Raw genomic sequence first — 21,893 nt, forward strand, 5'->3', positions numbered from 1 at the left:
GCTCTATAAGCCCACATAATGGTTATATCTACTTCACTTTTACTGACTTTATTGTCCCCGGGGGGAGACCGTATCACGTACACCTTTAAAATGTAGTGGTTCAACATACTGTGATGATATTCTGGCTGCTACTACCCGGATCCATCAATAACTATATGTTCATCCCATCCGAGAGAGAGAGAATTGTTCTAGGAATTGTTCTGAGAGAGAGAGAGGCATATCTCAAATGTTCTGAATGTTGCACATGCCGCAACACACCCAAAGGCACACAGAGCCCTATACATAATCAATGTTTGGCCTTTGCTGAACCAATGAGTTAAATCCATTCTGAGAACGCAGAACTGGCCTTAGATCGGTATCTGGGGGCAACAAAATTCAAAACAGCGGGAGTAGGTGGCGCCAAAGCAGCGGGCAGTAGTCCTAACGCACTGAGCTCACTTCCGCTTATTTTTTAATCGACGGTCGCATGCATCCGTCTCCATTTTCAACAGGAAAGCGCCGCGACAGGAGCACCAAGCCGCCCTCGTCAGCAGCCGTGCGGTAGCAGCGAGTGCTCTACATGCAAAGCAGCGAAATTAATCTGCGGAAATAAGTGGATATTTACGCACTGCTTACGTAACTTTACTGGACTATTTATTCTACTGTTGTTATTTTTTTTTCTTCTATCCACCCTAAGTTTTTTTTTTTATTGCACAATTCGCATTTTGCATTTTTAACTGATTTAAACTAAAAATGGAGAATCAAGAAAGCAAGTACCTCCCGGAGCTCCTCGCAGAGAAGGACAGTCTGGACGTGTCATTTACGCACGCGATGAAACTTTTATCTGCAGGTAAAAACAAATGTCATTGGCAACATTTTGCTGCTTCATTCGGTCAAAAGGATTTATATTTTATGGAGTGCGTTAAGGTTTTTTGCTATGTGCGTTTTGAAAAGGACGCACCTTGGCTGGACTGTGTTGGCTAGACGGGACGGGTATAGCGGGTCTGTAAACCCCTGCAAACAATACATCCCGTTCATAGCTTGGCTACGACCCGTCACCACACCGACATCCCGTTCATAGCCTGGCTAAGACCCCGGACATCCCGTTCATAGCCTGGCTACGACCCGTCACCACACCGCAGTTAGGCTACAGGGTGACACGTGATCTAGACACGGGTTTAGCAAACGTTGGAAACAAATGGTTGAATGGAACCATGAAAATAGCTTTCCTAATCGAGTTTGTGAACTTCCCCTTCTGAAATATTTAACTCCCTTGAAAATGCGCACGTAGTAGCCTAGCCGAAATCCCACTCTCAAAGCTGCAGCTCCCTCTATAAAAATGGGCCAAATGGGCTTTCTATAGCCTATGTCCGCAATCCCAAGAGAAATACGGAGTTTGACAGGATGTTCTGGGGGTCTTTTTGTCTGCCAGACACAGTGCAGCCCTTATTGTGTGTGTGGTAGTAGGTCCTAGCAAACCACCATCACCAAAGCTCAAAAAGACTGTTTGCTGTCCTCTGGGTGGTAGGCCTAATCCCAAAATATGTTGTATTTTGGATAGAGAGAATGCTATTCAGAGCTGCATGTAGGTCACTTTGAAATTTGTATAATCTCATGTCAAAGCTTACCAAGTGTGGTTATTTATTTTGAGTAGCCTACTATTGAAGCGAAAGTTGCGATTGTGGAAAAGACAACTAGGCTACGTTTTGTATTGACCAGCAACACCCGCCCAAGGGTAGATTATTGAATTGGACAACAGTAGGGGTTGGAGGTCAATTTGATACATTGTAACAGCGTATGTCGATAAACACATTGTAACAGTGTCAATTTGATACATTGTAACAGCGTATGTCGATAAACACATTGTAACAGTGTCAATTTGATACATTGTACCGTGTGTGTCGACATGTTAACAGCGTTGACACATTGTCTGTGTTTGTTGTTACATTGTAACCGCGTGTGTAACAACATGTGTATCGCCACAGCGTAAGAATGTAGCGTTTGTCTGCAAAAACACGTGTCCTATTGCTATTCCGCCAGTGAGAGACGCTATGTGTTTATGGGCCGGTTTCCCGGACACATTTTAAGTCTAGTCCAGGACTACGTTTAATCTGTGACTGGGAAAACGGCCCTTTCTGTTAAATCAGATGATCAAAATATTACAGATAAGATGCTGAAAGGCTTTTGTCTGGAGAAGCGCAACAGTGAGTTGTTAAACGTTTTTCCGAAATGTGTATAACCTAGAGTCCCAGCTGGCTCTGACACACTTTTTCAGTGAGGAAATATGTTTTTCCATCGGTCCTTTCAACCCATGTGTTTTGCATTATAACACAGACCACCTGGGATGGAAATCTAACGCAGTACTGTATCTTACCATTTGATGGGGGTGTGGAGGTAGTTTATAGATATTGTGTAGCGGGATGGCCTGAATTGGGAGAGAAAAAAAAAAAAACGTTAGTCAGTGTTTCCTTAATTGTGTATGTTGTTGGGATCTCTGGTGGATGACAGTCAGTCAGTGTGTCTTTGAGATCACATATGAAGGCATGATGGTTCATTGCTGCTGGATAAGTGGCTTGTTTTATTTAGTGCCTCATCAAGATACTGTATCACAGTGAGACTTGGAAATGCCAGGGTAAATCAACCTGGTGCCACTGACCTTGACTTATGAGCGGATGAGATAAAGGTTTTCTGTCATTAAGCTCATTCCTAGAGACTCAGACTGGGATCCGGGCTGGGACTTTGTCCAACACCTTTAAACGTCATCAAAGCTGGCTGAGCGGTGGGCTATATATGCCTACTACACGGGCGGGCATTACAGGTGTAAAACAGGTTGCATAAGTTTGCTACTGTGTACATCTCACCTTGGCTTTTGTCCCTCATGGAGTCTTTGTCCTGTACTGATAATAATTCAGATTGTAGTCCTAGATACGGCGCGCTATATAGTGCCTATAGACGACTGTGGTGGTGTGTGACTGGCCGGTCAAAAGAGTACAGAGCAATAGATGCCTAGTGCCAGTCCAGTGTGTGTGTGGAGTACAGCGGCCCCTCAGACACCGCTGCTAGCAGCAAACCTCTGGCTCCCAGCTGCTTAGTGCAGTTGACATGTTTGCTCGTGGCATGCTGAGACACTGTCAAGGCAGGGGGGTGTGAGGCGGTGGTCTGAAATGAATTGTGTTGTTTCCATACTGTAGATTTAAAGGTTTCTTCCATGGCTGTATGACTTCTAACTAGTCAATGGTCTGGGCAATTAAAGGTGCAATATGCAGAAATCGCTTCTGCCGTTTCCTGGTTGCTAAAATTCGATTAGTTCAGCTAATTTCAGTTTATTTGACCAAACAAGCAAGTATAGTGTAGAGAATCATTATACCATCTAAACCGCTGTGAAATATATTTTCAATAACGAAAAAATGTTGTATTTTCAGCTGTTTGAAGCTGGTGTACAAAATCAAAAGTAAAAGACGCAAAAACGAAATGTAAGAATAGAAAGCATAGAAATAGCGCACATAGAACAGATCTACCGCTTCTTAGACTGGCTTTCAATGAGAACGACAGATCTATCATTCACATTTCTATGTGAAGTTAGTCGGGTCGCCCAAAAAGTTACATATTGCAGCTTTAATGTTTTCACAGAAATTACATTACATGGTAACTGTATTGTTATAACAAAGTAGGATGTGTTTGAATCAATTGAATTCTCCATTGTAGAAATTGAGAGAATCCAGAAAGGTGAGCCCAAAAAGGAAGGAGGAGACACGTACCTGGACCTTTTCACTGTCAAGAATATCAAACTGAAGGAACGCGTGCTCATACCTGTCAAACAGTATCCAAGGGTAAGCCTTCTCCCTTTTCTCAAACATCTCCTCTCCTCTTTTCTCCTCTCCTTCATTCAGCAGCAGGGCTTGAATTACATGGGTGACTAGGGGTATGCAGGCCATCCCAAAAAACAAACCACGGCATGTGTTAATAAGTGTTTCAGAGTGTCTTAGGTGTCTAAATGGTGGCCAACTTACTATTTGTTTGCCTCCCCCGAACATAATATCCCCAATATGTAACTGTATTGATTTCCCCAACCCACCCTCCATCACTAGTAGGCGTAGGGCAAATATAAGTGTAGTTAAAAGTGGTTCACCGAACTATGCTTCCTTCTGTGATGAGTCATTTTTTTCTGAGACGGCAAGGCGTGTGTAGGCTTCAAAGGCTTTAGCTGGGTGGGCTGATGCATTGATCCGTCGCTTGTGTAGGTGACTCCACTCAAACCAGAGAGACTGTCAACTTTTCTCTAGACAGGGGGTTCCCTCAAATCAGAGCTTTGAGGTCTGGAGTAGTTCTGGTTTTATTTGAATAATGTCACTAATTGGTCAGAGATTCCGGCCGCCCAGGGTTCTGAGTCGGTACCTGATTAGAAGGAGAGAGAGAATGAGAAGTGTTTTTTCGGCCGTCCAGAATTATAATTGAATAGCCCGTGCTCTCAACCATGTTTTAGGGATTAAGAGAGGTGACACATTTCACCGTAAAATGCTTTCCCTCCCGAGGGACAACGAATATTAATCCATTTCCTGGTACCTCATTATTTTAAGTATCACTAAAACTCTGTATTTACATGGTGATTACATGGTTGGCAGAACTTTGCACAGTGTAACCACAGTGTGTGTGTGTGTGTGTGTGTGTGTGTCTGCAACCATTCTACCAGACTGCGGCTTGCACAATTGTTCCTTTATAGTTGCTTCATGTATCAAATGCTTTGGTTGCCTAGTTCCTTACGATGGTGAAGGTCTGCCACATTTGTATTGGCAAAGGCGATATGACCCATAGTGATGTGAGGGTTGACCTATAACCCGCAGTCCCTGCGGTTATATCCCCTGGACGGGCGGGTTTAGGGTAATTGAACATTGTGTGGATGAAGGGTGTGTGGGTGGCGGGTGGGTGGGTGGCGGGTGGGTTGAATAAAGAAGAAATTATACAAAAATAAATCCATAAATGTGTCATTCTTGTGCAATTTATATCTATAGGCTACATCAAGGTCCCCCCCCCCCCATTAATTTAGGCTATCTGGCATTAGTACGTAAGCCTTAGAGCCTAACTGTACGCGCGCCAAATAGCTTACACACCAATCGCCAAATGTATTTGGGAACAGGCAGAAAAAGTTAACGTCGATCCACGGAGGGCAAAAAGGACAATGTCTGAGTTTAATTTCAGTAAGAGAAAAGCTGCGAAATGAGAGTTAAAAATAAAGAGAAGGGAGGGGCCAGAAAAGTAATATTTGGGAAGTGGTAAAAGAGGATGATAGCAGTGCTTCAAATAGGTCTATGGTATGTCAAGGGAACTGTAGCTTACTGTTCAGATGGATTAAATGGAAACTGAAATCTGGACACTGACTGTAGGGCTATAACCTCTCACATAGCCTTAATATTAACTCCTGAAGAATTAAAGAAACCAAATGTAGGCAACATTTTGACTTGGGAACAAGAGTGAAGAAATAGGATTTCGTTTTTTCAGCGTCTTGGGAGAATGCAAATGCAGTTCGATAGCGTCTGTAAAGGTGCTGTCTTTATCAGCGTCATAAAAGCTGATAGTATTTCAACCACATAAAATATGCATCCAAGCCGAACTGAAATCTTATCAGCAACATGTTGGGTCGTTTTCACAGCTTTCTATTTCCTTACAACCGGTCAAACTGATGTCATTTGGAAATTCTGCACAGAAAATCTTTCCCGTTTTTTTGTTGAGTTAGTGCATTTTCTCCCCGGTCCCTAAACATCTTTGCTCAGCAAAAGAAGCAGAGATAACAGAGAACTGCATCAATGTCAGCTAGATTGAAGCATTCATTCTATTGATTTATAACGTTATTCTGGTGAGCAAGGGTTTATTTAGTCTTCTAAGGCAACATATAATGACAGAAGAGAAGCTACATCTATCTAATTATAGACAAGGTGACTAACAAATAGCCAAAAATGTTGGAAATTATAAGCAGAAACATCTAATTTAGGCCCCCCAAAAAAATCCTGCACCCCTGTCAAAAAATCTTTCCGCCGTCTCTGGCTGTATCCTACAGAGCATGTTCTATATTAGCTGGTTAGGGGTTGGGTGCGGGCCTCTGATTTCCACGTTATCACATACATGTATAGTCAGGCGGTTGCGGATGGGTTATTAGCAATTGCGGGTGGGTGCGGGTGACCAAACAGCTGACCCAACGCACCACTAATTTCCCAAACTGAAACACTGTGCTTTTTATGCAACAAGTACAGAACACACAGCCATGTGCTTCCCTCCACTCTGGTACACAAGGCTCCATGTAGATATTCTGTGGTCTAAACCTGTCTTGTTTCTCCTGTTTCCAGTTCAACTTTGTGGGAAAGATCCTTGGCCCTCAGGGCAACACAATCAAACGCCTTCAGGAGGAGACTGGGGCCAAGATCTCTGTACTGGGTAAAGGTTCCATGAGGGACAAAGCCAAGGTGAGAGAGCTGACGTACACCTTTTACACACACCTGTCATATTATACACACCTGTCATATTATACACACCTGTCATATTATACACACCTGTCATATTGTATACACCTGTCATATTATACACACCTGTCATATTGTATACACCTGTCATATTATACACACCTGTCATATTATACACACCTGTCATATTATACACACCTGTCATATTATACACACCTGTCATATTGTATACACCTGTCATATTATACACACCTGTCATATTGTATACACCTGTCATATAATACACACCTGTCATATTATACACACCTGTCATATTATACACACCTGTCATATTACACACACCTGTCATATTGTATACACCTGTCATATTATACACACCTGTCATATTGTATACACCTGTCATATTATACACACCTGTCATATTATACACACCTGTCATATTACACACACCTGTCATATTATACACACCTGTCATATTATACACACCTGTCATATTATACACACCTGTCATATTATACACACCTGTCATATTATACACACCTGTCATATTATACACACCTGTCATATTGTATACACCTGTCATATTATACACACCTGTCATATTGTATACACCTGTCATATTATACACACCTGTTATATTATACACACCTGTCATATTATACACACCTGTCATATTATACACACCTGTCATATTATACACACCTGTTATATTATACACACCTGTCATATTATACACACCTGTCATATTATACACACCTGTCATATTATATACACCTGTCATATTGTACACACCTGTCATATTATACACACCTGTCATATTATATACACCTGTCATATTATACACACCTGTCATATTATATACACCTGTCATATTGTACACACCTGTCATATTATACACACCTGTCATATTATATACACCTGTCATATTATACACACCTGTCATATTATATACACCTGTCATATTGTACACACCTGTCATATTATACACACCTGTCATATTATACACACCTGTCATATTATATACACCTGTCATATTATACACACCTGTCATATTATACACACCTGTCATATTATACACACCTGTCATATTATACACACCTGTCATATTATATACACCTGTCATATTACACACACCTGTCATATTGTACACACCTGTCATATTATACACACCTGTCATATTATACACACCTGTCATATTATACACACCTGTCATATTATATACACCTGTCATATTACACACACCTGTCATATTACACACCTGTCATATTATATACACCTGTCATATTATACACACCTGTCATATTACACACCTGTCATATTATACACACCTGTCATATTGTATACACCTGTCATATTGTACACACCTGTCATATTACACACACCTGTCATATTATATACACCTGTCATATTATATACACCTGTCATATTATACACACCTGTCATATTGTACACACCTGTCATATTATACACACCTGTCATATTATACACACCTGTCATATTATACACACCTGTCATATTATACACACCTGTCATATTATACACACCTGTCATATTATATACACCTGTCATATTATACACACCTGTCATATTATACACACCTGTCATATTATATACACCTGTCATATTATATACACCTGTCATATTATACACACCTGTCATATTGTACACACCTGTCATATTATACACACCTGTCATATTATACACACCTGTCATATTATATACACCTGTCATATTATACACACCTGTCATATTACACACACCTGTCATATTGTACACACCTGTCATATTATACACACCTGTCATATTATACACACCTGTCATATTACACACACCTGTCATATTATACACACCTGTCATATTATACACACCTGTCATATTATACACACCTGTCATATTATACACACCTGTCATATTATACATACCTGTCATATTGTACACACCTGTCATATTATACACACCTGTCATATTATACACACCTGTCATATTATACACACCTGTCATATTATACACACCTGTCATATTATATACACCTGTCATATTACACACCTGTCATATTATATACACCTGTCATATTATACACACCTGTCATATTATACACACCTGTCATATTATACACACCTGTCATATTATACACACCTGTCATATTGTACACACCTGTCATATTATACACACCTGTCATATTATACACACCTGTCATATTATATACACCTGTCATATTATACACACCTGTCATATTATACTCACCTGTCATATTATATACACCTGTCATATTATATACACCTGTCATATTATACACACCTGTCATATTGTACACACCTGTCATATTATACACACCTGTCATATTATACACACCTGTCATATTATACACACCTGTCATATTATACACACCTGTCATATTATATACACCTGTCATATTATACACACCTGTCATATTATACACACCTGTCATATTATATACACCTGTCATATTATACACACCTGTCATATTGTACACACCTGTCATATTATACACACCTGTCATATTATACACACCTGTCATATTATATACACCTGTCATATTACACACACCTGTCATATTACACACCTGTCATATTATACACACCTGTCATATTATATACACCTGTCATATTATACACACCTGTCATATTATACACACCTGTCATATTATACACACCTGTCATATTGTACACACCTGTCATATTGTACACACCTGTCATATTATACACACCTGTCATATTATACACACCTGTCATATTGTACACACCTGTCATATTATACACACCTGTCATATTATACACACCTGTCATATTATATACACCTGTCATATTACACACACCTGTCATATTACACACCTGTCATATTATACACACCTGTCATATTATATACACCTGTCATATTACACACCTGTCATATTACACACACCTGTCATATTATACACACCTGTCATAATACACACTTGTCATAATACACACACCTGTCATATTACACACCTGTTATATTATACACACCTGTCATATTATATACACCTGTCATATTATACACACCTGTCATATTACACACCTGTTATATTATACACACCTGTCATATTATATACACCTGTCATATTATACACACCTGTCATATTATATACACCTGTCATATTACACACACCTGTCATATTACACACCTGTCATATTATATACACCTGTCATATTATACACACCTGTCATATTATACACACCTGTCATATTATATACACCTGTCATATTACACACCTGTCATATTACACACACCTGTCATATTATACACACCTGTCATAATACACACCTGTCATAATACACACACCTGTCATATTACACACCTGTTATATTATACACACCTGTCATATTATATACACCTGTCATATTATACACACCTGTCATATTACACACCTGTTATATTATACACACCTGTCATATTATATACACCTGTCATATTATACACACCTGTCATATTATATACACCTGTCATATTACACACACCTGTCATATTACACACCTGTCATATTATATACACCTGTCATATTATACACACCTGTCATATTATACACACCTGTCATATTATATACACCTGTCATATTATATACACCTGTCATATTACACACACCTGTCATATTATACACACCTGTCATATTATACACACCTGTCATATTATACACACCTGTCATATTATACACACCTGTCATATTACACACACCTGTCATATTACACACCTGTCATATTATACACACCTGTCATATTATACACACCTGTCATATTATATACACCTGTCATATTATACACACCTGTCATATTATATACACCTGTCATATTACACACACCTGTCATATTACACACCTGTCATATTATACACACCTGTCATATTATATACACCTGTCATATTACACACCTGTCATATACACACACCTGTCATATTATACACACCTGTCATATTATACACACCTGTCATATTATACACACCTGTCATAATACACACCTGTCATAATACACACACCTGTCATATTACACACCTGTTATATTATACACACCTGTCATATTATATACACCTGTCATATTATACACACCTGTCATATTATACACACCTGTCATATTATATACACCTGTCATATTATATACACCTGTCATATTACACACACCTGTCATATTACACACCTGTCATATTATATACACCTGTCATATTATACACACCTGTCATATTATACACACCTGTCATATTATATACACCTGTCATATTACACACCTGTCATATTACACACACCTGTCATATTATACACACCTGTCATAATACACACCTGTCATAATACACACACCTGTCATATTACACACCTGTTATATTATACACACCTGTCATATTATATACACCTGTCATATTATACACACCTGTCATATTACACACCTGTTATATTATACACACCTGTCATATTATATACACCTGTCATATTATACACACCTGTCATATTATATACACCTGTCATATTACACACACCTGTCATATTACACACCTGTCATATTATATACACCTGTCATATTATACACACCTGTCATATTATACACACCTGTCATATTATATACACCTGTCATATTATATACACCTGTCATATTACACACACCTGTCATATTATACACACCTGTCATATTATACACACCTGTCATATTATACACACCTGTCATATTATACACACCTGTCATATTACACACACCTGTCATATTACACACCTGTCATATTATACACACCTGTCATATTATACACACCTGTCATATTATATACACCTGTCATATTATACACACCTGTCATATTATATACACCTGTCATATTACACACACCTGTCATATTACACACCTGTCATATTATACACACCTGTCATATTATATACACCTGTCATATTACACACCTGTCATATACACACACCTGTCATATTATACACACCTGTCATATTATACACACCTGTCATATTATACACACCTGTCATAATACACACCTGTCATAATACACACACCTGTCATATTACACACCTGTTATATTATACACACCTGTCATATTATATACACCTGTCATATTATACACACCTGTCATATTATACACACCTGTCATATTATATACACCTGTCATATTATATACACCTGTCATATTATACACACCTGTCATATTATACACACCTGTCATATTATACACACCTGTCATATTATACACACCTGTCATATTATATACACCTGTCATATTATACACACCTGTCATATTATACACACCTGTCATATTATATACACCTGTCATATTATACACACCTGTCATATTATACACACCTGTCATATTATACACACCTGTCATATTATACACACCTGTCATATTATATACACCTGTCATATTACACACCTGTCATATTATATACACCTGTCATATTACACACCTGTCATATTATATACACCTGTCATATTATACACTCCTGTCATATTACACACACCTGTCATATTATATACACCTGTCATATTATATACACCTGTCATATTATACACACCTGTCATATTATACACACCTGTCATATTATACACACCTGTCATATTATACACACCTGTCATATTATATACACCTGTCATATTATACACACCTGTCATATTATACACACCTGTCATATTATACACACCTGTCATATTATACACACCTGTCATATTATACACACCTGTCATATTACACACACCTGTCATATTATACACACCTGTCATATTATATACACCTGTCATATTATACACACCTGTCATATTACACACACCTGTCATATTATACACACCTGTCATATTATATACACCTGTCATATTACACACACCTGTCATATTACACACACCTGTCATAATACACACCTGTCATATTATACACACCTGTCATATTACACACACCTGTCATATTACACACACCTGTCATATTATATACACCTGTCATATTATACACCTGTCATATTATACACACCTGTCATATTATATACACCTGTCATATTACACACACCTGTCATATTATATACACCTGTCATATTATATACACCTGTCATATTATACACACCTGTCATATTACAAACACCTGTCATATTATACACACCTGTCATATTATACACACCTGTCATATTACACACACCTGTCATATTACACACACCTGTCATATTATACACACCTGTCATATTATACACACCTGTCATATTACACACACCTGTTATATTATACACACCTGTCATAATACACACACCTGTCATATTACACACACCTGTCATAATACACACCTGTCATATTGTATACACCTGTCATATACACCTTTATGTACAGTGAGGGAAAAAAGTATTTGATACCCTGCTGATTTTGTACGTTTGCCCACTGACAAAGAAATTATCAGTCTATAATTTTAATGGTAGGTTTATTTGAACAGTGAGAGACAGAATAACAACAAAAAAATCCAGAAAGACGCATGTCAAAAGTGTTATAAATTGATTTGCATTTTAATTAGGGAAATAAGTTTTTGACCCCCTCTCAATCAGAAAGATTTCTGGCTCCCAGGTGTCTTTTTTACAGGTAACGAGCTGAGATTAGGAGCACACTCTTAAAAGGGAGTGCTCCTAATCTCAGCTTGTTACCTGTATAAAAGACACCTGTCCACAGAAGCAATCAATCAATCAGATTCCAAACTCTCCACCTTGGCCAAGACCAAAGAGCTCTCCAAGGATGTCAGGGACAAGATTGTAGACCTACACAAGGCTGGAATGGGCTAACAAGACCATCGCCAAGCAGCTTGGTGAGAAGGTGACAACAATTTGTGCAATTATTCACAAATGGAAGAAAACACAAAAGAACTGTCAATCGCCCCAATTACTATTTACAATTCATCACGTCATGGGTGAGCTCACCATTGATCGAAATAATTTAGTGAAAGACCTTCTAAAAAATCGAAAGTAATCCGACGATGGGTAGTTTGTGCGAGCCACCATGTTTGTTTTTCCGCGTCAACCAAGGATAAGAAGAGAAGACAGGATGAGGTTGGTCTGTTGGTCACCTCATTATAACTTCTTTGGTCTGACAGACGTTTACGTGACACCCACAATGCATTGTATAACGTCAACAACCATGGCGCCACACATAGCTCAGTTGGCGTAGTCCCCTGTAGCTCAGTTGGTAGAGCATGGCGCTTGCAATGCCAGGGGTTGTGGGTTCGTTTCCTACGGGGGGGGGGGGCAGTATGAAGAATGTATGCACTCACTAACTAAGTCGCTCTGGATAAGAGCGTCTGCTAAATGACAAAAAAATTAAAATAATTGCTGCCAAATAGCTTAGCATTAGCTCATCATAAAGCAAATGTCTGCACACTTGATCTGCGGAAACACTGGGGAGGTGCTTGGGCTCTGGTCGAAGAGAGAAGTTTGGCCGGCTCAGTAAAGCCTCAAACATAAATTGTCCGCAACAGTGAAACAGGCTACTTATATCTGAATTAATGAGGCGGAATACACCTCAATTCAAACTATTGTTAGAAAATAACATTTGTTAGAAAATTATTTGAAATTGACAAGTTGAAACACAGCCTATAGATAATTGTTACGGTCGTTGAGAGACGGGTCAGACCAAGGCGCAGCGTGAAATGCATACATGTTTATTAAACTGACTAAACATACAAAAACAACAAAAGGCAATGAAACGTGACGTCGGAAGGCTATACACTAACAAGCCCAAACTCACCGAACACAAACAAGATCCCACAACACAGGCAGGAAAACTGGCTGCCTAAGTATGATCCCCAATCAGAGACAACGAGCGACAGCTGCCTCTGATTGGGAATCACACCCGGCCGAACATAGAAATACAAACATAGAATGTCCCCATAGAAAACACACACATGATATTCACACCCTGACCAAACTAACTAGAGTTCTATAGATCAGGGCGTGACAATAATTAGCAGGCAGCGCGTGTTAACTGTCCTGTTGCGCAACAATCACATTTTGGAACAGTGAGTACATTCAGACATCAAATGCATAAAACAACTCACGCTGGGGTGACCGTTAGAGATATTTACATTACATTTTAGTCATTTAGCAGACGCTCTTATCCAGAGCGACTTACAGGAGCAATTAGGGTTAAGTACCTTGCTCAAGAGCACATCAACAGATTTTTCACCTAGTCAGCTCGGAGATTAGAACCAGCGACCTTTCGGTTACTGGCACAACGCTCTTAACCACTAAGCTACCTGCCGCCCACATTTGGAACCCACATGTGAAAAGGTTAATAACCTCTCTAACTGTCCTGTGTTGTTGTGTTTCAGGAGGAGGGTCTGAGGAAAGGTGGTGAGCCCAAGTACGCGCACCTGGCTATGGAGCTGCATGTCTTCATCGAGGTGTTTGCCCCCGTGCCCGAGGCTTACCTACGCATGGCACACGCCATGGAGGAAGTCAAGAAGTTCCTCTTTCCTGTGAGTGGAATAGACTCTTATTAAGTGTGGTGGTTCTGTAAGATGCAGTTCTGTGTTTGATCCCTTTTATTTCCTTGTCTGCCCCTGCAGTACACTCTAGAAATACAAAAATAAAGGTGGAAGTTGGAACCAAATAAGGTTCTTGAGAGCGCTGCAATACGGGAACCATTTTAGTGTCTCTGAAGAACCACAAATGGGAAGGTTCTTTGAAGCACCAGACAAAAATCCCTCTAGGACCAGAGTTGCTGTATGGTTTTAAGCCATATTTGCATATTTCCCAGGGTGCCTTTCAAGATAATTTTAGAGTTACCAGTACCACTCATGACTGTGTTTGCTAGTGACAGAGACATGGTTGTTGCATTCAATCATTTTCAGTCCTGTGGCATTCACCAAGTGAGATCATAAGTGAACATGTTGTCATTAAAATCATATACTTTAAGACAATGCAATACATATTTCATAAGGTCTTCTTTTGAGGGCCTAGTTTTACTCTAAACAGTGGCCTGAAACGTATAGTTTGATGAACCATCTAAACTGGAACTACCCTTTCAGTAACGGTTCCAATAAGTCCAAGTAACAGATTGGAATAGTTTAGAAAAATGTATGTATTTATATTTGAGTAGCATAACATTAATTAATCAATCAATGTACATGCGAAAACATAGATATTGAAACAAACAATTCCTAAAAATCAACCTGCAATAAAGCATGCTGGGAAATATGATAATGATGGGCGTGGTTTTGAACACTGGGGTTCTTTTTACACCACTGAGTGTTAATTTAACTCTTTACAGTGTTTATTTAACTCTTGAATCAACACTATAAATGTTACACTGAAAAATCAACACTAGTTAAGACTGGCCAATTAGCTGTGTGCTTTGAAAGGGACACATCTGCAGGCTTCCATACATTTCAAGAACCTTTTAGAATTCTATAGAACCGTAGACGCCACGACAAGAACCCCACACTTAACTCAAAGGTTCTTTATCGGACAAGAGTTCTCCAAGGAACCTTAAGAGTTGAGGAAGAACCATTTAAGAAACGTTTTTTTTTTTTCAGTGTATCTTGTCAAGGTTGTGATCATCAAAAACTGTAGAATTTTTACTAGGCAAGTGCAGGTTACTTTTCAAGACACAAAGAAAATTGCTATTTTTTTTTTCATTATTTGTATGAAATGGTTTTGATACCTAAAGAGTTATCAAATGCTATTGATTGGTCTGTTTGACACAATAGACCAAGCAAGCGCCACGTCATTAGACGGACTGAACGACGGATGTGTCTGCTTACCTGGAATAACCAGCCTTGATAGGGCAGCGAGCCTGAGCCTACAAACTATCAGCTTAAAAGTAATTGGGACACTTTCACCGTGGCAGCACTTTCACCGTGGCAGCACTTTCACCGTGGCAGCAGTGTGCCTCCCATATGGCTCTACATGACCGTAAGCCTCCTGTGTTAAAAGAGGCCCCAGAGGAGGGTGGTGCTGCCCCTGGACACTCATCTAACTGCCGAGGTACATTGGGGCATCTGGAAAACAGCTTTTAACTGCTTCACTGGATGTGTAGCTATGCCAGCATAAGCAGAATTCTCACGAAGCCATGTTGTTTACTCCCAGGTTTCATTGAAATTAAAGAGGTTACACATACAGGTTTTGCAGGCGTTTTGTTCTGGCGTAGGCCAAGATCAGTGCACCGATACGAAAAAAATAAAATAAATGGTACATTTTTTGTACAATGGTACAAAAAAAATATTTAAAAACATTTTGTTATCCTAGATCTGTTTCTGTGGAGACTTTGAGCTACAGCATTCTAAGAAAATGTCCCCGAGCTCAACTCAGGTGGCCCATTCCTATAGCATTGGGGACTGCCATGCTGCCTCTAATACTTTGGAAGGATTCCAAGCTGGAGAATTATGGTCGGAATTCTGGAAGCTGATGAACTTGTTTGAATATTGCTATCCTACAGATGTAGGATCTTAATTTGATCACCCTGTTGTTGCAGGAAATGTCCTTTACAGCAGGAAATGCAAACTTGTATTGTATTCGAGGCTTCTAAAGTTAGTAATTTCCACTTAAACATTTCTGACTAAAAAATGTATCAACCCCTACAAAAATGTCCATGAATGATAATCTACACAATAATTCACATTTCGTCTGGCTGCAGGAATATTTTCCTGCTGTGAGAAACTGGTCAAATTAATATCCTATATCTGTAGCTAGGCAGTATTAACTTAATTTACCTGGAAAGAAGACGCATAGATCATATAGGTTAGACTCGTTTGTTTGGTTCGTATGGGTCAATGTAAAGCAGTGATTTGGTGTAACAGTGCGATTATCAAGACAAACTTGTTTAGATGTTATTGTAGCGCTTTGTATTACGTCCATCATCCATCAGCTTAGCTAGCTTAATTTGTCTAGTTTGAAGTGGGTCGATTTTTTCTAAACTGGGGAAGGCAGTCTGTCTCTCTCCCTGGCCCCTAAAAACCCTCTGTTAGCCTTAATAATGAGTTAGCTTAGGTAGGAACGGTCCAGTGTATAGCAGCGTATTAACTGTCTACCTCGTTAAACGAAGGCAATGCCGTGTTGCTCTTGGTTAATGCGGAATCAGACAAAATGGTTGTTTTCTGGGTGTTGTCACTCTAGAGATAAATGGAGAACAGCCAGCCTGCCTGCGCTCAATATTATATTATATAACATATAATAATAATATATATATAATATTATATATATTATATAACATATAATAATATATATATATATAATATTTTAGTATCGCAGCTCCCTATTACTTGCATAGTGACCAGGGCTGTTATTTATCTGTATTTATCTAGTAATGGGAATAGTATCAGGATGGGTGCCATTTGAGACGCATTCTCAGGGGGAGAAAAAAAAAAAGCATTGATTGGGTCGCGGTTCTACCCCCAAAATGACTCTTTGGAGAAAGACTATGTTTGATGCTTGGTGTGTGAATGGTTCTCTACTGCAGGAGTCTGTATCATTTATTTATCTGTTTCAAATTTAACCTCTGCAATAAACAGACGAATATATGGTAGATTTAGCACTAGGGTACATTCACTAGTTATTTTACCTTGCTTGCTTATGTAGGGACTAGGGTGGTGCGTATGCGCACACACACACGCACACACGCACACACACACACGCACACACACACACGCACACACACACACACATGCACACACACACGCACACACACACACACATGCACACACACACACACATATGTACACTGTTTTAAAAGGCTTTATGAGACAAGCTCTTTATTGCCTGCTGCCTTGCTCTTTTAGTCATTAGAGGAAGGCTTTGTATTCACCTTTCCTCTCCTCCCTCATCTTCCCTCCTTCCCTATCCTCCCTCATCTTCCCTCCTTCCCTATCCTCCCTCATCTTCCCTCCTTCCCTATCCTCCCTCATCTTCCCTCCTTCCCTATCCTCCCTCATCTTCCCTCCTTCCCTATCCTCCCTCATCTTCCCTCCTTCCCTATCCTCCTTGTGTCTTTACTACCAACCCTCCTCCTTTCTGTCTGTCCTCTTCCTCCCTCTCTCTCTCTCCACTTTCTCTATCTCTCTCTCTCTCTCTCTCTCTCTCTCTCTCTCTCTCTCCACTTTCTCTATCTCTCTCTCTCCCTCTCTCTCTCTCTCTCTCTCTCTCTCTCTCTCTCCACTTTCTCTCTCTCTCTCTCTCTCCTCTCTCTCTCTCTCTCTCTCTCTCTCTCTCCCCCTCTCTCTCTCTCTCTCTCTCTCTCTCTCTCTCTCTCTCTCTCTCTCTCTCTCTTCTCTGTCTCTGTCTCTGTCTCTGTCTCTGTCTCTCTCTCTCTCTCTCTCTCTCTTCTCTCTCTCTCTCTCTCTCTCTCTCTCTCTCTCTCTCTCTCTCTCCACTTTCTCTATCCTCCTCTCTTCTTTTACTACCAACCCTCCTCCTTTCTGTCTGTCCTCTTCCTCCCTCTCTCTCCTCTCCACTTTCTCTATCTCTCTCTCTCTCTCTCTCTCTCTCTCTCTCTCTCTCTCTCTCTCTCTCTCTCTCTCTCTCTCTCTCTCCACTTTCTCTATCTCTCTCTCTCTCCTCTCTCTCTCTCTCCACTTTCTCTCTCTCTCTCTCTCTCTCTCTCTCTCTCTCTCTCTCTCTCCTCTCTCTCTCTCTCTCTCTCCCCCTCTCTCTCTCTCTCTCTCTCTCTCTCTCTCTCTCTGTCCCCTCTCTCTCTCTCTCTCTTCCCCTTCTTTCTCTCTCTGTGCAGGACATGATGGATGACATCTGTCAGGAACAGTTCATGGAGATGGGTTATCTGAACGGGGGCCAGGATCACGGGCCAGGTGCCCCACGAGGCAGAGGAGGACCACCGGGCCCTAGGGGCCGAGGAGGACCACCGGGACAACGAGGAGCACCCAGGTAACCAGACACACAGACACACAGACACACAGACAGACACACAGACAGACTCATGATGACATTTATCAAGGTGTCTGATGAGAAGTCTGATCAAATAAAGCTTCTCCTTCCTCCTTCTTTCTTCCTCCATCTCTCCAGGGGTAGAGGTATGCCCCCACGTGGAGGAGGTGCACCCCGCGGCGGGCCAGCCAGAGGCGGGGTAGTGAGGGGGGCACCGGCAGGAAGAGGGGGACCTCCAGCCGCCCCCGCCAGAGGGGCAGCAGCGCCCCGAGCCAGACCCCCTGCCCCTGGGGGACCACCGAGGATGCCCCCTCCACCCCTCCACCAACACCAGAACCAACAGCACCAACACGCACCTGAACAATATGAGGAATATGTAAGTTAAAATGTGACCGACCGCCTTGACTCGTCTTATGTAGCAACATTTGAAATTGTGTTTTTTTACATTGGATAAAAGCAGAGACACAGAGCTACAACATGGTATATCATGCACTGCATTTAAGGGAACAATGGGAAAGTAATTCTGCTTTGGAAGTTGATAAACTTGTAACCTCACCTTTGAGAAAATGGCCTTTGAATGTTTTGGTACCTACTGGAGAGCTCTTCTTTGTCTCCACCCATTCAGCATCGTTCACACCCTCTTAAGTGTTAGCCCCACCCATCTCTTTAAGTGTTGATCCGAGCGTTCTGTGCTAACAACAGCAGTCAAGCACCCAAACTAACTGGCTAACGTTGGCTAGCTTGCTAGCTACTTCCAGACATAAATGAGAAAACAGCTCACTGACCATTTTACTCGCCCTAGCAGAGCTGGTTAGGCTGTTTTTAAGTTATCCAGAGCGTTGGTGACTGCAACTGTGCTGCTGGCAACAATTTACGCTTTTTTGCCAATGTTTACTGACACCGGCCATATTCAACGGGTGTTGAGCGTTCATAAATTTGCCAGTTATTCTGCGCTCTGACACACTCAGACGAGACTGCTTTGAAATCAGAGTAGATAACCAAAGCGAATTTACCAGCTACGTCTATCAACAGTTGTCACGGTGACATTCTATTGAAATGGTTACTTGCAGAGTGGAGTCTTTTGTTAAGACATGTAGCTAGCTAGCTAGGTAAACAATGAACCATAATCCCAACTCATGACGTTACTACCCTGCATGAATCTGCAGGTAGCTAACGAACCAGGTTCAATGTTAGCTAGCTAACATTAGGCTATAACTAGCAAAGCAAATGGCTCTGCGATACAAATAATATTACTACACAGATCATACACGTAGCGTTAGCTAGCTGACCTAACAACAGCAGTCAAGCACCCAAGCTAACTGGCTAACATTGGCTAGCTTGCTAGCTACTTCCAGACACAAATGAGAGAACAGCTCACTGACCATTTTACTCGCCCTATTGAAATGGATACTTGCATAGTGGAGTCTTTTGTTACGACATGTAGCTAGCTAGCTAAACAATTAACCATAATCCCAACTCATGATGTTACTACCCTGCATGAATCTGCAGGTAGCTAACCAACCAGGTTACATTTAAGCTAGCTAACATTAGGCTATAACTAGCAAAGCAAATGGCTCTGAGATACGAATAATAAGATTATACACGTAACATTAGCTAGCAAGCCAGCCAGCTAACGTTAGCTAGCTAGCTAACAGTACACTTTAACTTTAAATGAAAATGACTTTCTGTGAAAATTAGAAACATGTAATATCCGAAAATGTAGCTAGCTAGACTATCTTACCCGTATACATCATGGATGGACGCTTCTCCCTGTCACAGATGCAATGTTTGCCCGTAGTTTGAAGATGTAATCCGGAGACAGGTGTTTTCTCCATCTCCTTTGATTTCAAAACTCGGTCGAGCAACACTTATGCAGTTCTACTACGCAATATATATATTTTTTAATCCGCGTTAGAAGGATTACCTACACATACTTACCAGCTCAAATAGACAGAAGCGTGCTATATGGCAGACCAATCTGAACTCATTTCTCGGCATGTCCAGCCCACTCATTATCTCAGCCAATCATAGCTAGCAGGAAGGTTGCTGTCTTTATCTGTGGCTAAACCAACTAGGCTCATAATTTAACAATTTTATTCATATTTAAAGATGGCATACAAGTTTGTTATTAAGGCACATGAAAGTTCACATGTTCCAGAAGGCATTTCTGCCCACAAACACATTTTGTTTAAAAAAATAAAAGTTTACGTTCAAATGGCTCTCCTGTGAAGTACTGACCCGCGACATACGCCTAGTTTCCTGAAACGAGTCACAAATATCAATTAATTTTAATACGACTGTTTAGTCCTTTGTCATTCCATGATACATGTATTATTCCAAGTTTTCCATGATGTTTATTAGCTAGTTGATTTTTCGACCCATCATGTTATAATTATGAAGTTACATTGTAACAATGATTCAGAGAACATGTAGGGTCAAACCTTCATTTTGTAAAGCTTTGAAGCCTATAATGAACAATTTAAGAATGTAATCTGGTTAGTTATTTAACCCTAATTTATCCAGGTTAGTTTAAATCTATTTCACCAGGGAGATCAGATCCAGGCCAAGACAGTGCTAGTAGTGGGAGCTGACTAGTAATGTGTTATTGTAGA

At 40.2% G+C, this 21,893-nt stretch overlaps 1 protein-coding gene across 1 annotated transcript in view; it reads left to right on the forward strand.

Annotated features, from left to right (window-relative positions):
* The first annotated feature begins 498 nt into the window (after positions 1–498).
* LOC311132350 (KH domain-containing, RNA-binding, signal transduction-associated protein 1-like) overlaps positions 499–21,893 on the forward strand; it is a 28,099-nt gene continuing 6,704 nt past the window's right edge. Inside the window, exons 1-6 of the mRNA XM_084165596.1 lie at positions 499–829; positions 3,685–3,809; positions 6,318–6,434; positions 14,736–14,882; positions 19,130–19,281; positions 19,420–19,657. Coding sequence (XP_084021722.1) covers positions 733–829; positions 3,685–3,809; positions 6,318–6,434; positions 14,736–14,882; positions 19,130–19,281; positions 19,420–19,657 — 876 coding nt within the window. The 5' untranslated portion in view covers positions 499–732. The remainder of the gene's footprint in view (positions 830–3,684; positions 3,810–6,317; positions 6,435–14,735; positions 14,883–19,129; positions 19,282–19,419; positions 19,658–21,893) is intronic.

This window comes from Coregonus lavaretus (genome assembly GCF_964263955.1).
Source record: "Coregonus lavaretus genome assembly, chromosome: 7".
Taxonomy (NCBI): domain Eukaryota; kingdom Metazoa; phylum Chordata; class Actinopteri; order Salmoniformes; family Salmonidae; genus Coregonus; species Coregonus lavaretus.